This window comes from Bicyclus anynana, chromosome 1 (assembly GCF_947172395.1).
Source record: "Bicyclus anynana chromosome 1, ilBicAnyn1.1, whole genome shotgun sequence".
NCBI lineage: Eukaryota > Metazoa > Arthropoda > Insecta > Lepidoptera > Nymphalidae > Bicyclus > Bicyclus anynana.
This window is the reverse complement of record NC_069083.1, coordinates 15866076-15886469: the sequence shown is the minus strand read 5'-3', so window position 1 is coordinate 15886469 and position 20394 is coordinate 15866076. Positions and strand designations below refer to the sequence as shown.

General features: G+C 33.2%; 1 protein-coding gene across 4 annotated transcripts in view; it reads left to right on the top strand.

Moving 5' to 3' along the window:
* The window catches only part of LOC112044206 (uncharacterized), a 232273-nt gene that overhangs the window by 145563 nt on the left and 66316 nt on the right, over window positions 1-20394 (top strand). For all 4 annotated transcript variants that reach the window (XM_052881305.1, XM_024079958.2, XM_024079955.2 and 1 more), the window contains one exon: window positions 7428-7585. In XM_052881305.1, the coding sequence (XP_052737265.1) occupies window positions 7428-7585 (158 nt within the window). The remainder of the gene's footprint in view (window positions 1-7427; window positions 7586-20394) is intronic.

The window sequence follows — 20394 nt, the reverse complement described above, 5'->3', positions numbered from 1 at the left end:
GCATATTTTTGTTAATATTTCGAAAGAGATGTATCATATTTGCAATAGCCGACCTTATTTTTAAAGAGTTAAGGTTCATTATAAAGACTGAAGCTATTTTATCCGTCTTGACAGCCTACATTCTTCATCAGGACCAGTCTAATACAAGAACATTACGGAAACTTGACCGCAAGGCCTTCATTTAACTGTTTGCTTATGTAGAGCAACAATCGAAACGTAGTTCAACAATATCCAACTCTATTATATCGAGTTAAGGCATGTAATTGCGTGATCAAAAAAGTGCATTATAAGAATGCGGAAGGTACTAACAGGTGTGTACAAACATATGTACATAATAACTTTTCTATTCTTACCAAGTTGAGCTTCTTATAAAGTAACAAGGTTGTTAATAAAAGTATTTTTACTTATAAGCCAAAAAAATATCACTTGTAAGTTCCTCATTCATCTTATTTTAAGGGCTTCAGCTGTCAAATAAAAAGCCAATTACGACACCAGCTGGCCTATTCACTAATTATTAAAATAAGCATCAAATCAACTGGAAAATGTCATCTCCCCACCTACTGTATGATATTCACGAAGTAGTAGGCATTAGTAGTCATCGGATGACATTTGTTACATAGAATCTCAATTTCGTTTATATTTCAACTAACATACGTCAATGTTAGTGAATTAGCTTGCTGGTTCTTTGGTGAGAAAAAATTCAAATCTTAGTTTTCGATCACGTACCCACCTAATGATATCTTCTATTTTGATATGTTTAAAAAATATAAATAGTTATTAATTAAATCTAGTCATCTATATATATTAAATTTATTATATTCTGCAAATATAGCACTCGAAGAATACCTATTAAGGTACAAATTAATATTTTCAACTATTATTAGGTATAGGTATAATTCGATTGCAAAACAAAGTCCGCATGCCGAAACCTTACTTAATGTTATTATATAAATTGCCTCTAACGTCCTTGCCTTATATGGAACATGTTTTATTTTATTCACTTAATGTCATGCTTGTCTCACATTATAAAATGTTCGAGCCACTGCGTTAAAGATAGGCTAGTGGCCACAGTATCATAGAATACGTAAGGTACAGAGGTATAACTTCACACATCTGTTCGGTGACATGTTGTTAGAAATACCTACTGTTTATTATCTTTTTATTTTATCTGATTTCCACTAATTATATGGAGATTCATTGATTTTCAAATTCTCCGTCGATTATGAAGCGATTTTTATAAATACACTCAGATGAAAACTTGTAAGTTATCTTTGAAAGTTGATTAGTTGTTTATCTCTAAGTATTGGTATTATTCATATGATTATGATCTAGCTGACCCAGCAAACTTTATTCTGCCATATAATTTAATTCAATTAAAGTTGCAATGAATATACGCCATATTGTCAAGGACAGGTACTCTGGTTGGTAGCATTCGATACACTCAAAATGTAAACTTTTATTTTTTATTATGTTAATCATTTCACATATATTTTTTACTCCGAAGTCCATTAAGATGTCCTTTCCAACAGATAGGTACCAAAGAGTGCAAGTTTCGGAGATTTCGTTTTAGTTTTTTTGGGATCAATACTAATATGTAGGTATAATAAAAAACGATGTACCGAAAAATGCACTTATGATAAATAATAATTTGTTTAACATTGAAAGACTAATTATTTAAATTCAAGTTTATTTAGTTTGCTACTGCTAATCTAATTATTTTTGTTGTCTGTAAGTATTGGAACTTATTGATTAAGTATTGTGAAATAAAAATAAGTTACTGTGTGAGTTACAGTAGTATTAATTATAAAATTTTGATATTACAAAATACTTACATTAATTGCTGTTAATTGGTTATGAAAAGCAACTAAGGTTGCAAATATGTCTGTCACTCGATGACTTACATTACATGTATGTCGATAGAACGGATATGATTTGTTAATTAAATTATGTAAATATATTTTTTTAAATTTGTAAGTGACATAAAAACATGAATTAATGAATTAATGAAATATACTTTATTGTACACCAAAAACAAAAAGTTACAAGCAATAAATTAATTTGAAACTGATGTACAATTGGCGGCCATAAAGCTGATGAACGATAACTTCCAGACATCCAATAAAAAAAAACATGTTTCATGTAAACAATGCAACTAGACATTTTTTTCTATTACAAAATATAATATTAGCCAATAATTTTGCTTCTTTTCTCTCCAACTAAAAGAAATTTTTCCGTACTATTTCACCGCGGCTTGTTGCCTCGACTGGTGACAGAAGGGCTGGCTCATTTTTTGCGCAAAGGATCAGCCTGGCTGTCCAGCGCGGAAATGCAGCCAGTATTCTTGCCACCATTCCACGTGGGCATGATTTGTATAGTTATTAGGATAAGTTAGCTTAAGTTCCTTATTGTATTCTTTCTCAATAAAAAAAAAAAACTAAAAGAAATAAGTAGCTAGAAACTAGTTTTGAAAGTTCATTTTATACAAATTGGTACAGCAGTAGACGATCATCAGCTGAAGATAGATACAAGCATTTGCTAGCTCCGACAATGCATTGATGCGGTGTTTTAGAAACTTCTTCAATAAAACTGTTTAATCCTAATCCTAACCTAATCTAAATTGTTTTTATCCTTCCACAAAACTTACATTAAAGTTTTACCAAAAAATAAACAACTCGCTATTATGAAGAGTCGGTGGCGTATAATGTTTTGAAGTATTTTTAAAGAATAGAAGTGTTGGTCGACCAGCAGTGGACTCAGGAGCGGAATAATCCTAGCTTATGTCCAGCAGTGGGTATCCATCAGCTGAGATGATTATCAATATACATATTTTAATTACACTTAGAGAAAAAAAAATGTAAACATAACCCGAGACGCGTTATTCTCATACTGTTACATAACCTCTCAAATAATCGTTTTTTTTTTCATTTAATTGATGTATGTTATGAATTATTAACTAATCAACTTGTTACTTAGTTGTGGTAGGCCTTGGCGTTTCCATTATCCTACATTACGTGACCGTATGCTAGTTTTTTTTTCAAGTCTTACATTACAAGTTTAGCAAAAGAAGTTAACCACATGCTGTGGTTAACTTCAGTGGCATTTACAAGGTTTTTGAAACATTACATACTCACAAAATTTACAAAACCATTTTATACCCACAAAATATACAAAACGGAAAATTCCTTTTCCAATTCAGTTTTGTACTGAGTCTTCAGGGTAAGCGTTTTTGCTTGGCGATGGTGGACTTCACAGTGGAAAGTATTAAAAAAGTGTGATTTTGTAAGAAATCAGTAGTTTAATATTGAACTAAAATTAAGCTTACTTTACTTAATTTGCAAAAAATGCAATACCTCACTCTTAGCTCCTCAGTTTTGCTTCATCATTCTACTCACCAGCTTCTATACATTACCGAGTTTTATATTTATAAAAATACATCTATGTGTAAACCACGATACAACACTTTCTCTAGATCTATCCATCGCACTACATTCAAAGCCGATATCAGTCAATAGCAGAAATATCTTATTAAGACCCTATGTTGGGTAACACAAAAAGATATACCCATAAATCAGGCCAATGATCAAGCATGACTGATCCAGTACGAATAAATGCAAAACCTGAGCTCTGACACTAACGAGCCTTATTCACAAATGTACAGATGGCCGTCACAATGCAGTAGATTGTAGATATCCAGACACATTAGCGAAAGCGTTCGTACACCTCAAGAGTATCATAATAACATATTATGATTAATATAGTTATGTGCATTTATTTCATTCTACATAATGATTAATTATATTTCGTAGCCTTTGCTCCGTAATTTAAAATCGAGCAAACTGTCAAAATCACTCTTGTTTATTTTCTTTCGTTCTTGCCTTTATCGATTTCCTCCTATGGACGTCAGAACTGATCTCACTTACTCTACCTTCAAGCCCCAAACCTACGACGTTTTGCAGGAGATAATAATTATGCTCCGTCCTCTTACGTTCGTTTTATCTCTCGGATATCTCAACTAAATCCTTCTTGTTTAAATATTTAATATTATATTAATATTGTTATACTCGTTAAGAAACCTACACACAAAGAAGATCACATTATAAATATGTCTATACCATATAAAACGCGGCCAACATATAAGTTTAGGTTAGGATAAGTAAGCCAATATCATATACATACATATACAATAAGAAGTAATTATTCAAACGGACATCCAAAGTCCTTTTTTCTTTCTATTAATAAATACATATATCTATATTAAAGAAACTTAAAAACACCATGATTCACATAGAGATGACTGAAGTGCGTTTGTAATGACGTTGATTCAACTTGTGATAGAGAGAAAGTGTCTTCGATTAGTTACTGAGTGTGTCAGTGATATAGGAGTGCCATTTGCAGTTTGGATTATACAATAGAAATACTAGTTGGGGCATTAGTGGCTATAACTAATACGTAAGTCTGTTAATTAGATATACGTCAGGAGTGAGAATTATTGCTACGAATAGCTTTGAAGTAACTTCGCCTTTTCTAGCTTAGAATCATTATCTATTTCTTCGCAATATACTTTAAGTATTAAAGACCTATATTATATACTACTTAAATTACATACGACTTGTATTATATACGACTTATATAACATACTTAATATACGCCATTAATGGTTAATCTTTTTTCCCTGCGAAAGGTTGCTCTGGTATACCAATGACGTCAGGTTGGTCAACTGTTGCTTTGTAAATTATTATTTGAAAAAAAAAAATGGATTTTTGTTGAAATTAGCAAAACATATTTGTTATTCATTGTAAGTATCAGTATATCATGAGTTTCCCTAAAGTAACGGTTTCTTTTTAACCGAAGAAAAACGGAGAGAAGGTTATTTTTATGTAACTTTTTACCTACTGAGTATGCTGATTTTGATAATTCTTATTTTATTCAACATTATCCTATATTTTTTAACACACATTCTCCTCTTCAAGTCCAATAGCAAAAGTCTTGTGACATAAGATGGTATGACGCAATTTAAAGATAAAACGTATAGAAATATATAATAATATTGATTATAATGTAAACAATATTTATATTGTTGAATGTCACAAAAAGGTTACCATAAATTAATGATCCACTGATTAAAGCTTATTTTGAACTGTAATAAATCTCAACAATAAAACAATATACCGGAATACAAATGCGAAACGAGAAAAAAACCAACAAGCTATCAAGTAACGAATTTTTTGTAACCATAAATAATAACAGCAATCAAAAGCCACTTTCATACTCGTATAGCTGTATAAAATCGAAAGCGAATCTTGCGGACGAAGACATACTTAATATAAAAAACGAGAAAGTGAATCTGTCTGTCTGTATGTTACCATTACACTGCTAAACCCCTGAACCGATTAAGATAAAATTTGGTATAGATATAAAATAAACCATGGAGCAAAACATGGGCTACTTTTAATCCCGTTAAAATCCATAGTTCCCGCGGGATTTGTAAAAAAACAGATTTTTATGCGAATAGAGTCGCGGGCGTCCACTAGTAGCAATATAAAATCGAAAGCGAAGTTCCGACTGTCTGCGGACGAAGACGAGGCAAATAACCGTTTAAGTAATTACAATAATAAACAATTGATTTGAATAAACGGATTGTTGATTTACATAATTATGATTACCGCGTTGATTTGAATTCATCTAAAAAACGAGGAACTTCATTCAACTAAGAATTACTTGTACGTAGTACGATTTTGTATTAGTGACTTTAACGTTGTTCGCTAATATTCGAGTGTAATAGCAATAGTTTCCTAATCTTTTTAAATTAATTACCGAAAAGAAAGTAGCAAATTAATAATCAATGTGAAGGTACATGTAATATGATCATGCTACGAGTCCCTGTCCCATAATATTCAAGTAAACCTTGAAATATTTACAAAATAGTACTTGTACATAATTATGTATTCTGTGTCATTAATATATTTTGAGTTTTCGAGCCGCCATGGGACATTTATGTCAGTGATTTCGACTTATGATATATGATTATGATATACCTAGATTAAATTCGACTTAGTTAATATATAGTGCGTAAAGACAGACAGTTATTCGTGAAAAACACACAGCGTTGAAAATACTTTTGGGATAGAAACTGACACTTAATAATTTTATTACTGGTAGGTAGGTATTTCTCTGCTGAGAACATTAATAGCATAAAATGTAAAGTAGAACTGTAAGGGGCCACGTTTTATGTGCCTTGAAGTTAACTATTTATGATCAATGTTGGCGTAATTACTAGAGCGTGTCGTTACGCCAGTATGTCGTCTGACTGCAAGAGCCGGGCCTTGCCACATCGGGATTATGTCTAAACTGTGGTAATCTGCCATAAAAACATAAAAAAACACCTCGCCACAAAGCAAGGTTGTTTTTGGAGTACACCATTTTGTAACCGAGCAAACTCCTTTTGAGTGAGCAGATTGGAAGATAACGCGCGCTGTAAAAATGCGTTTTGGGATTTGTATGCTTTTGTTTGTATTAAGGACGTCTGTAAGATGCCTTATTTATTTTATGCAACTGTCTAATTAGATTGACGTAAAAGGATTATGTTAATAAAGGACGTTGCTGTTTTAAACGTACTTCATGATGTTTAGATCTTCCAAATTCAAATTTTTAATTCGAGATAAATTGCCACCATAATTCAAGAGATACATAGTATTGGAACTTTTAATTTTTTTTTCAAAGACAAGATGACTTTTTGACGGCCTCCTTGGCACAGTGGTATGCGCGATGCATATACAAAACGGAGGTCCTGGGTTCGATCCCCGGCTGGGCCGATTGAGGTTTTCATATTTAATTAGTCCAGAAAGAGGTGTGGATTTTCATCCTCCTCCTAACAAGTTAGCCCGCTTTCATATTAGATTGCATCATCACTTACCATCAGGTGAGATTGTAGTCAAGGGCCTAACTTGTAAAAAAAAAGAAAAAAGAAGGTAGCCTTTGGCTGCTATTTCATCTTCAAGTTTAGTAACGATGCAGTCTAAGATGGTAACTCATTATTTAGTTAAGGGGCTTATTTAGAAGTGGTATCTGCAGGTTTATTCTACCCATATTTTGTCTATCTTGTCTTTAATAGCCGACACCGCTCGGTTTCACCCGCGTGGTTCCTGTTCCCGTAAGAAAACAGGGATAATATATAGCCTATAGCCTTCCTCGATAAATGGGCTATCTAACACTGAAAGAATTTTTCAAATCGGACCAGTAGTTCCTGAGATTAGCGCAATCAATCAATCAATCAAACAAACAAACTCTTCAGCTTTATATATTAGTACAGAGTATAGATTCTTAAAGATAAGAATAAATACCTTCTTATCTTTAATCTTTAATCTTTAGAAGGTTATCTTCTTTGCCAGAGTTTTTTTTCTTACAAATGTTTTGTTTTTTGTCTCCAGGAACACATACAAGAGGTGCTGGACAAATGGACACAGATCGACGACGAGATATGGGCAAAGGTTATAGTTTTCGAAAAGAACCGTCGAGTTGCGAAAGCGTACGCGCGTGCTCCCGTGCTCACCATCAACGGCTCGGACGACGGGTTCGACGGAATGAGGTAAGTTTACTTATCTCATCAACTCTATATTACTTTAACCATTCGCTGCCCGCGAGTATTTTATCGAAAAGCCCGTCTGCGTTGAAGAAGTTAATCTACCGTAGTGAGCCATTTAAAAAAATCTTTATATTCCTCTATCGCGCGGAGCATGATACTGTGCTCGCCTATTGCCCTTAGATTACTTTATATTTTTTTACATGTCACGTAACGGATACATTGGGCGACCGGTCGTCTATTTAGGAGTCAAGTGGTTAACAACATATAAATATATATTATGTTAGGAATAATAATTGCGTGCCACCTTAGGCCACACTTACCATTAGTTTAGATCGTGGTCAAGTGCGAGCTTATTCCTAATAAAAAACAGTTTTTTCTCGATAAAAACAGATTGATAGAAGATCCACATAGAACTTATATACAAAACTAGCGGACGCCCACGACTTCGTCCGCGTGGCATTCAGTTTTTCACAAACCCCGCGGGAACCATACAATTTTCCGGGATGAAAAGTAGTCTATGTGTTGATTCAGAGTACATCTATTTCCATTCCAAATTTCAGCCAAATCGCTTCAATAGTAGTGGCGTTAAAGAGTAACAAACATCTAAACAAACATACATCCATACAAACTTTCGTGTTACTAATATTAGTTTATAAAAAACAGATCAATAAAAGTCTTACAGAACCACATAAAGATTATACAAAATTCCTGCGAGTGTATAAATAAATTAACAAAGTACAAAAGTAATATAATAAACAAAATATGTGGATCAGCAAAACTCATACACCCATACAACTAATGCACACACAAACTACCAGCGATACGTGTACATACTCATGTACATTGTACAATGTACATACATAACTTTACAAAGTACGTAACTCTACAAACATTTATACAAGCGGCCCTAATTCAACACAGTCGAATAAATCAGCAATCAACAGGGTCCAATTAAAGCAAGCTTGTAAACTATACGAGAACCTAGATCTAAACAAGACCAGATAACTTGTCTAGGATTTCCAGCGGCTAAGTTACATTTAAAGGCTAACTTTGTGGCTGAGTATGAGAAAGTTAGCTTTAGTTACTTTTTGACCCCCTACGTAAATAAGAGGGGTTTTAGAAGTCTGTGCATGTTTACTTTAAGAAATTTAAAGATTTTTAATCAATAACCTAGACCAGCCCTGAGCTAACGTAAGAAATATAAAACCCTAAATTGACCCTAACTGGGTATAGGACCAGGGAATACCTCCTCTCTATTGAAAATCACAATATTACCAACTGCTCCGGAGTTGTAGTCTAAAGATATCAGCAAAACATAGTATTTAGTATGTATTCTCGTCTCTACGATCTCTATGCCTTCAACCCTGACCAAAATTTCGGCAGTAAAATGTTATTGTTGTCCCATCTTCATTATTCGAGTTTCTTCATTCGAACAATCGAAACCGTGATCAATTTAACCTGTTAGCAATAAAAAAAAATAATCTAGCACAAATCGTGATGCTCGTAATAGTGCTTGTTAACGACTATTGTGTAATCGATGTGATAATTGTTCGAGCAATTTAGATCGGACCAGATTCACTTCCGGTGTTGTCTAGACTTTTTTAATTGTCTATGTCCATGTACAAGGAAGACGGACATTTTAATATTAAAAACTCCATAAAATCCATTATTTCTTTATAATTTTACATAACAATTAACATTTTATTTTGGTAGAAAGTGCATACATTTAAATAAACACAACTACTTATGAATTTATTTTGCTTTCTTAAGTTAACATTGCTTTTACATTACATTCTATTAAGTTAATAATATCTTACTTATAATATAAGATCTTTGTAAATTAATAGAACATGTTTATTTTGTACTACATCTCTGAGATATCTACTTTTTAGTATCATAAATATTTGTGTATATTGACATCCTGTATTTAAATGACGCACATTTTAAAAACTTTCGTGCGAGATTGTACAGATATTTAAATAAATAAACTTCTTAATGCCAACAATAAATAAATCGCGTGCCACCGATGCAAAAACAATAAAACCGCCTCCACTTCCCATAAACCGGAGTCCATTAATTCAAATAAAATTAACTCTAGAGGGACTATTTTCCTATCAGACATCCGTATTCCGTAAACCAGTCCTAATTATTAGAGGGAATGCTCGATCTTTATTGTTTGCTCCCGGCTACATACATTAGATCTGGCTAATTAAATCAGTGTGTAAGGGTTTCATTAGAACTAAATTCGTGTGTGTGCATCTGATAGGGCGACGTGCGAGACACTTCCTAGTTTTGTACTGTCCGAATGAAAAGTTTTTACGCGAAAAAGATTTTTTAATTGCCTGTCGTATTGTTTTTGATGCAGTAGTGACTCTATATTTATAATATTTATTATATATGTTTCTGTTATAAAAATGTAGAAAAAAATATTATTAAGTACAGAGTAGTAATAATAGTAGAAATATTATTTAAGTTTAAAGGAATTTTTTGGTGTTAGTGTGTCAAATGTCAATGTTTTTAGATCTCATAATTTTATTTACTAGAACCTAAGTTTGTAAAATTAACAATATAAATTCATGAAATAGAATACAGATATTCCAAGTAAACTTTTAAGCTTTTTTTGAAATATTTATTTTAAATAAAAGGTATTATAATAAAAAGTTTAATAATTACTTATATCGAAGTACGTTCCGACCTTAGTGCCAGTAGCTACAAACTTATCATCAGTTAGTAACAAAAATAAACAGAAACCTTCGACACGAACCTACCTCAATGATCTAATACCGAGTTGCCGTGTCATTACGTGCCTCCCATTGCTTGAGATGACATCGCTCTGACTATCCGATGCCACTTAACATTTAATAGAAATAATTTTATTTGAATTATATTTTTAACACTTTTTCACTTCATTGTATTTTTCTTTAGTTATAATTGCTGTTTTGTTTTTTACTTTAGTTGTTCACTTTACGACTACTTACTACCTACTACCTACTTAGCTTTACTTCTTCTTTTTCTTTCCTGGGCCTTTTCCGCACTTGGCCACTAAGGGTTGGCCGCTGTACGTCGGTCTATTTGGTGCTGGTACCCACTGGAGTCACTCAAACCAACCGAGCTCAAGTTACTTTTACTTAACTTTATAACTAAAACTTTACACCCTACAGCTTTATAACTAAAGCCAAAATATCTTATTTTTATTTTTTTTTAAATCTTATTAGCGGACGCCCGCGGCTGCGTCTGTAGGAGTTCCTGTTTTTCACAAATCCCGCGAGAACCATGTATTTTTCAGGGATGAAAAGTAGCCAGTGTGTTAATCCAGAGTAAAATCTATTTCCATTCCAAATTTCAGCCAAATCGCTTCAGTAGCCGCTGCACAAAGATAAAGAAGTCACAAACATACACACATTTAACACACAAACTTTCGTTTAAAATATTAGTGTGAAATAAGAATAGTGTACCAATCCTTATAGCTGCTTATACATATTTAGTATACTGTAATGTAATTTGTACACTAAACTATTGATCTGACCTTCTATGACTTACTCACGAATTAAAAAAAAAGCCTTAAGCCTAAAACTGACCAACATATATTAGAAAGTCGACCGACAAAAACAAAAACCCCAATCTATCATTCAAAATCGACCTGAGAATATACATGCGAAGTTTTAACGCAACCGTACGATATAGTAGTAGGTACTTGCAAGATACGAATGGTTATAAATTAGTGTGTCGCAACTGATCAGAACTAAACTGTATCAATGTACCTACCTGCCCGCTTGCAATCGAGTTTCGGCCACAGTGACTAACCTCATTTATGATAAATTTTATCCCAACATAGGTCATTTTAGGAATAATACTTAATAAAACCCGCTGCTGTATCCATCGACAGTTTTAAGAAAATTAAATTCACCAAACTAAAGTATGAGACGAATATCTTAGTATTCCATGGATTCACCGTGCGGGTGCCGGGTCCATCGCGTGGTAGAGAGAAAAACTCCAAGCAGAGTCCTGAACTTGTGACTACAGGATGTAGGGTTAAGGAATTATTAAGAGAGGAAGAAAAACGTATATTTTCATAATCTCGATTAGCTTCAAAACCTGACGGTAAAGGCGCCGGACTACCACAGATAAATAAATTAAATTTAAATTAGAAGCACATTTCAGTTCACTAATGATTGACTAAACTTGATTAATAACTATTTCATATAATCAGCCATCCACAGGGATGATAGCGCCAGCGTGTTGGTTGTCCCTCGAATGATAAATGATCAACGAGAAGGCGTATATTTTATTTAGAAATGTTGGAAATATTTTGGTTCAAATTATAATTTAATATTTTGTAAATATTCATTGCAATCCTTTAAAATATGAAGTACGGATAAGTGAGGTTGCGGAAGTTAATACGAAACAGTTTGTCGGAGTAATATTTACTAACACTTGCTGATGTGTTGAAATTAATATTCAACTTTCTATTATAATAAGTATTTGACAATTCATAATGTGACACGGTTTGGCTACTGACTTGATTACGTTAGTATTCGTTTACTCGTTAATAAAATATTAAGTAAGTACTTAAAAATATTAATTAGCATGTTGTATATTAATATCTCAATATTTTAGATTTAAAGTAGAGTTTCACAAATCCTAACTCATATTTTTACGGTTTAGCAACTGATAGAGATAAATTGGACTATGCTGCAGAACATAAGTTTCTTTTCGACGCCGATATTTTCGAAAAATATCAGTTCCCACGCAAGTAATTAAGAAAATAATAATAATTCGACGGCCTCCGGGGCGCTGTGGTATGCGCGGTGGATTTACAAAACGGAGGTCCTGGGTTCGATCCCCGGCTGGGCCGATTAAGATTTTCTTAATTGGTCCAGGTCTGGCTGGTGGGAGGCTTCGGCCGTGGCTAGTTACCACCCTATCGACAAAGACGTACCTACCGCCAAGCGATTTAGCGTTCCGGTACGGTGTCGTGTAGAAACCGAAAAGGGGTGTGAATTTTCATCCTCCTCCTAACAAGTTAGCCCGCTTCCATCTTAGACTGCATCATCACTTACCATCAGGTGAGATTGTAGTCAAGGGCTAACTTGTGAAGAATAAAAAAAAATGTATAAATAAGTAGTAAATAAATATTGCCTGGAGTCAATTTACAAAATGTTAATATATCTATATCTGCCAAATCGCTTTGTATCTAGAAGCTGTACTAGGCAATAAATAGAGCCAGCTTTGGTGTTGGGTGAACAATCGCAAGAGGCTACATTGTCACGCCGACAAAAATGGTGCAAAACAGTGCAAAATGACCCGTTTAGGGAAGCCGGGGTAACTTATATATCTGATACAGGGGCAACTGTTATTTATGTGTGACTGTGTGAATTGAATGCACCTTTTGTCATAGTGTCTCTGATATAGAAGTAGTTGTTGTTCTTCCGCACTTTCCTTTTGCTATAAGATCGTTTTGTTTCTGCAAACTGTAAGAGTGTTGTACTATTTTGCATGCGTTTTGTTATTTCTTATTTAATTTAACAACTTTACTGAAAACTTAATAAAATACACCACAACAAATTCTTTGAGAAGGAACCATTACTATAACAAGCCCTTGCCTACAATCTCACCTGATGGTAAGTGATGATGCAGTCTAAGATAAAAGCGGGCTAACTTGTTAGGAGGAGGATGAAAACCCACACCCCTTTCGGTTTCTATACGGCATCGTACCGGAACGCTAAATCGCTTGGCGGTACGTCTTTGCCGGTAGGGTGGTAATCATCATCATCATCATCATAATTATCATCATCATCATCATCATCATTATCATCATCATCATCATCATCATTATCATCATCATCATCATCATCATCGTCATTAACAACAGATGTACTTCCAAACATCACAGTTTTGAGCCTCTAGTATCCAACAGTTCCCTGCAACCCGCTTGATGTCTTTGATCCACCCAGTGGGAGTCGACCGCTGCGATTTCCAGAACGGGGTCACCATTCCAGCAACTTGGGACCCCAACGTCCATCGGCTCTTCGAATGGCCTGCCCATTGCCATTTCACAGAATTTTCAACATAACTTTATATATAAATTGTAATGTTAGTTAGTATGTGTGACTCAAATCGTGGAAGTGACTCAAATTTTTAACCAGCTCTACTAATTTGGAAGTTTCTCTTACATGGCAATATTAAATAGCACCTTTTCTAATTAAACGAGGCGAGGTGAAGTAGTAAACTACAACAATAGATAATTTCAAATATATCAAACGAAATTGTGCTTTTGGCAACAGTTGCGCTAACTAAACAGCATACAGATAGCAAAATACAAGATACAAATGTCCGTATAATTCACAGCCCAACAAATTGCCCAACGCTTAACGCCTCTAGCAGCAGTTCGAGCCCTAATTCTGAAGCCCAGCCCCGTCCATAATGTCTCTACAGCCCACACGACATTTCAAACCGGCACGTGTCTAGGTCCTTTTATATTACACGACTTGTAAATGATAAAACACATAAGAAAAACCATACCGATTAGTGATAAGACACTTTAATACTAATATATGGGATTTCATAACATCACAGGATCTGTTCTAAAACTATGCATATTTCTGTGTTTATGAATGTCACATTGATACCAGTATTTTTCGATTCCTTAGACAGCGGCAAGCCGCGAAAATTTTATATCAGAAATTATTTTTATTATGGTTAAAATTTGCTGATATCTTCAGATTAGCTTACATTTACAGGTGACAAACTCACACATAGATTAATTTATTATTTCCCGTATTTTGTGTCCTTGGAAAAGATAAATTATCACAAAAATGTGCCAGTTAATACACATATTACAATGAGTGGAAACATTTGATGCTTACCCTATATTCATCTTTCATCAGAGCCTTTTCTGCACATTATCAGGTAAATTGGCTATTGTGCTTAAATTTGTCGTAAACATCAAATTTATAGGCTTATTCGACAAAATCCTTTTACCTTTGATTTTTGAATATCCTTCGATTGATAAGCTGCTTAAGTTAGAAGTCTGTAGACAAGTCCACACACACGTCGCGTATTATAAAGTATCCTCTATCCACGGTCGCATACTCGTGTTGCAACATTAGCTGAATGTTATTGTTTATTGTGTTCTTATCGATATCTTGGCTTTGTTAGTTCGCGAGCTGTGCCGACGCCGTCATACAATGGTGAGCCTTGGTTTTTGTGGAATTAAGCGTAATATGGTAGCCACCAAGATTATCATTGATTGGATGTATTGAACATTATGCTAATAGTGTTTCTTATGTGTGCATTATGAGAATACTGTTTATTCGGTTTTGATGAATGCAATAAACCTTTGACACTTCTTCTCTACTTAAAGGCAGTAATGTAATAGTATTAACGTCAACAATATGTGTAGGTTATATTAACTCGAGCGCTAATTTTTATTTTATTTTATTGATAAAAAAATTTACTATTTGTAAAATAATCATATAACCTCTGTAGGCTGTAGCCATTACAAAATAGCTTTAAGTAGCACCAATCAATATTACTTCGTACGTGCTGTTTATTTTTTGGAACAAAATAATTTAATTTAATGCTACTGTAAAGTCTTGACCTACCTGTATATAAGCCCGTACCTTATAACATTTTACTAAACAGCATAAAATATTATGCTGATAAGTAAAATGAAAACAAAAAAGAAGCTAACTTTAATATTCACAACGTATGGATATCAAGTAAATCGATATTTAAAAGCTGTATATCTATAATGTGGTAGAGTTTGTCAAATGCACAATAATCATTGATTAAGCACGGGTTTTGTTTACATAACTCACACAGTCTCGCAACTATACGAATAATCCTTGACCCCTTTACAATGCATTAACTCTCCATACATAAATTCTCTAATAATATGAAATTAACTATTCGCCACAGCTGGTACAGACGCCATTAATCTGAATTTAAAATATGACACCCACATAAATATTTCATAGGCGCCATAATAATTTTTGGCTACTATCTAACGTCAGTCAGATCCTGGTCAGTCAACCACAATAGAAAATAAACCCTATTTACTTAACAACATGTTTGAAAATCTATTGGACGTTCTAAATACCAATAATATATTACCCTAGAGTTAACAAAGTGGACATACTTGATTTCTATTGTCCGTCGATTACGATTACAAGCCATTCCTATTTCCATTCTTCCATTCAACTTTGAACTTTATTCATAATGCAATTATGGTACACTTCGTATTGACAATTAACAGGTTGTGTGACATAATAAAATTATTTGTATAGTCCACTTGATTATATCTGCGGTTACGATTGGAAAGTAGGACGACATTGAGGTAGGCTTTTGCAAGCGATCTTATTGGTCAGTGTCAACGAATTTGTTTCAGATCTTATGCAAGCCGCTCGGTTATATTAAATGTAACAATGAAATGTATTATACTGTGTACGAATTTAACAAATTTACCCATATGTTGAGAGGTTATGGGCCTACTGAGGCAAAATTCTAAGTAGCCCAAAATTGAGAAATTGATGGTGCTTTTTGAGATCTTATGTAAACAGGACTTTAAGTCGGACAATACTAAGTTCTGATAGTACTCGTAATTATTCTAGAATCAAAAACTTCACAAGCCCGCCAATCCATTATGGCTGAGCATGGTGACTTTAACTTGAATTTGCCGCTTTATAATAGTGATTTATTTTAGCAAGTAGTGAAATATTTATGCAAATATTATGACGATGATAATGTTGTGAATCCATAAATTATATGTTATGATACTTGCTTCCTATTTTGGTATAACATACGACGCACCTACGCTTATTAAATGAGTTCTAAAAATGTGATTGATAACAATTTAGGCCATGATTTATTGAGTTTAGGTACCTAAAGATGGTATAAAAAATATATACATACAACGTAGATGATATATATAAAAAAATTAAATTGTCTTCGATGCCGGCTGTAAAATGTAAATAAATAACCATAAAAAAATAAGATAAAGGCCGAATAAAACAATAAAGTTATCATAATTTATCTCGTTAATAAAGCGACGCTTTTGCTAGATGTTACATGTTTACAGTAAATTTATCCAAGGAATTTTGCGGCAGAAATCAATTGGAGATCTAGGCAAATATTATAAAAGCTCTCACTGGGTTCTAACCACAATTATATCTGTGTAAGAGAAACTCCGTTTAGCCGCGCAATTGGAGCCGACTTTCTTTGGCCCTTTTTAAATCTTGGTCCAGATAAATCAACCGTTGGTACTTGGGCTAAAACACATAGAATGCGGCAAAGTGGCGTGACGCTACGGTCCAATGTGTAAAGTAAACGGTTATAATACACCTATAATTTCAGAACAGCCTTATCGATTTGCCTATTTGGCTTTGAATTAAGAAGTCTTGGATTTGAGTCCTGGATTGGTCTATGAAGTATTTATTTCTTTCTTCCAAGAAATTCTTAGTAAAACTTTTCACTCAGTCAGAAATTGAGAAGTAGGTGGTGACCAACTGCTTAATATACTCTAGTAGCACGTTTAGGAGTCTACTAGTCACTATTTTTTTTTAATTCTGTGAATTAATGATTGAAGAAGTTAATGAAATATGCTTTATTGTATAACAAAAAAAAATGTATGCACGAAATTTACTTCAATATTAATGTACAATTTATTTTAACAATTCTGTGTTGCTTCTACTACTTTTGATTTCTTTCACGTAATAAAAAATCTTGATAAAATAATTCGTAAGCTTTCATTCAAAATGCATTTCATTAAACTGCATTTTGCTAAACGTATAGCGATAACATACTGTGCCTATTCTCAGCTTTAGCAGAGTTAGACCATTGCGTGCTAGATCTAATTTTTAAAATGGCCAATTCGACTTCTAACGACTCGTAAGAATTCAATTAAGATTTAATGCAATTTGCGCATGCAACGCTCCCGCGACACCTAACGCTGCTAAAATACACAAGTTTATGTCTTTTACAAGAGGAAACAACACGTCCTAGACCGGTAACACAGCGTTCATTATTGTACGGACATGGTTACTTATTCTTGGTTATAGTCTAGGAGACAACATTACCAAACGCTATTATCTGCATTAGAGGAGCAGAACAAAAGTTCTAATAAATTGTATTCTAACTTCCCTAATTTACGCTAATTTGTAATAATAAAGTCTACATTATTTACCTATTTCAAAAGAACTAATCTTCCTTCGTTATAGGGATTTTGAGCTACGAACTACCACGCTATTCCAATGTAGGTTGACGAGTAAAACAGTTTTAATTTTAATACTCAAAGAAGTGTTATCAAAGTCAATGACAATTAATCTTAAATAACTGAAGCTTCACTATCTATCAACTTGATAGCCGATGGATGTTTTTACTTTTTAGAGTTAAACTATTTGTTATATACAGTTATTACAGTTTGATAGTTTTTAGAGTTAACTATTAAATTGTAATCCATGACGCATTTTTTTTAATTTTGATTAATTTTACGTTTCATGTTTTGATTGCTTTGCCTTGCAGTTTTTTTAATAATTTAATTTTATGTTGTTTGATTAATTTAATTGTTTGATTAGTTATAATTTTTTGTCATCGTCTCCTGGTGTACATCTGTCAATACATGCAAATGTGAACAATCTGATGGTCGGACGCACGTGGGTTAGTTAAAGTCGCTCCCGTGTTTTATTACTGATCTCATGCGCCGATACTGCCCACGGCTCGCTTCGTGTTCACAGTTGTTCCTGCATTAGAGACTTGTCATACTCTAATTTTGCACGCCACGCCTATTGACTCTCTCATGCACTAATGATCTATGCACCTAGTAAGAGTTTGGATTTCGAAAGCTTTGATAGAGTTTGTAAAAGACCATAAATAGTGTACCTATACTTTAGTTTTAGTGTCTGTGTTTTAATAAAATAATTAGTTGCGGAAAAAAGGAAGTAATTTCTACCATTAACATACTAAGAACAGACGGTAAAAAGTACTTGTAGCGGTCTAAAACCAGGTTTTTTATATTTCTGGTTAGGTTATAACGATAAAGAGGGTTTGATATTGAATTCAAATGTTCGTCAAAAGTTGGCATAAGTAAAAAGTTTTTAGTTTTAATATCGTTAATTTACAATTCCTTTAAGGGCTTTTAATAAGCGGAAGTAGGGATCCATTATGCCAGGTTATTGCTTTTTTATGTTTAATAATAATAGCTCCGTCTAACTCTGCGTCTCCTCCTCCGTCTTTTAGTGAATTCAAAGTTGAATTAAAACACAGTTTTATTTAATTACTTGTTACCAATGTTTACCAAAACTTTATAGTGTGAAGCAAAGTTCGATGATAATAATGTGAGCATAGTGTAGATTGACGAGAACTCGACAGACAATTTTATTTTCGAAAACTATACACAGTCGTACTAGGGCATCTGGTATTTAGTTCGTGAAATGACATGTGAACACTGGTGCAATTTACATAGTCGTGTACATATTTCGAGACGATATGTTCGACATGTCTGTTACGACGGTAAATGGGCACATCGTGTGAAGTAATATTTAGGTCTTTAGAATGTCATCGAAATTGGAAGTTCTACTTGGAACTTGGCAACCAATTTAAGCAAACAAATGTTTTGCTTTTCAAGACGGTTGTTTAATCTTTCAAGAAAAACTACTGGGTATCGTTGAAACTTCGTATTACATTATAGTCAAAATATAGTTTTCTAATGTATTGTAAAAATTCTCTACTACTAAAACATATTATACATTAGATTAAAAAGTAATATTGTTCTAATGTCAAGCAGAAACAGATATACACATAGAATAGGTATCTACCTACTTTTTTCCCGATATGTCTGTCTATTTACTAAATTAAACTTAGTTTTAGCAGGTTATACATTATATTGAAAATGCTACCAATGAGAGAAAGTATCAATGATAATTACAAAAGATGAAAAATCGGTTAAAATGTCTAAAGATACATACATACTACGATTTATAAGAATAATAAAAAAGAAAATATTTTGAGCCCAGAGCGGTAGAATTTATTATTCATAGATCTAAATTCAAACTATTGTCATTAAATTTTGACCCGTTCATAGAATTTATTGACCCGTACTTTGAATCACGAGAAAACCTTCATAAATTTCAATAGCATCCCATACATACTTCCGTGACTGCAACAGATAACAAATCTTAAGTTAGTTAATTAAAAAAATAAGAAACAATAGCTTAATTACATGTACGACCTAAAATAAATTGGCATGCTGACCTACAATCGATATCAGTCTGTGTTGTTGTGCATGATATATCGATTTAATATCGATTAATCGATATTGTTCGCTCTTTTAACGATTGTAGAGTTTATTGTTTAAAATTGCAATCAATCAGAGTTACACCTACATTGTTTATTGTTGTCATGAAAGTTGCTGCATATAGTTTTGAAATAGCAACGTTGATATGGCACAATCGTTAATGCTAGTCATGTTTGTAAAAGTTACCAACAAGTTAAACAACAAAGCGTGAATCGTTGACGTTCATTTCTTGTTAATAAAGTAAAGTATACCTAATAATAAATGAAAATAGTGGAACAGGATCTATTTATATTTTAGCTGTATATTTTGGGTTACCATTTTTTTTTTCCTTTTTTTTAAATACTAAATCATAAGTTAAAGAAAAATATGTGTTTCGTTGTTTACAAATTAGTTGATGTGTACAGTGTATACAAAAAAATATAAGTTTATTTATTACTATATTAACAAATATTGACGTATGCGTTGTTTATAACATGGAATACCTGAGTTCAATTAGCTACTCGGGTCAATTTAGACTTAT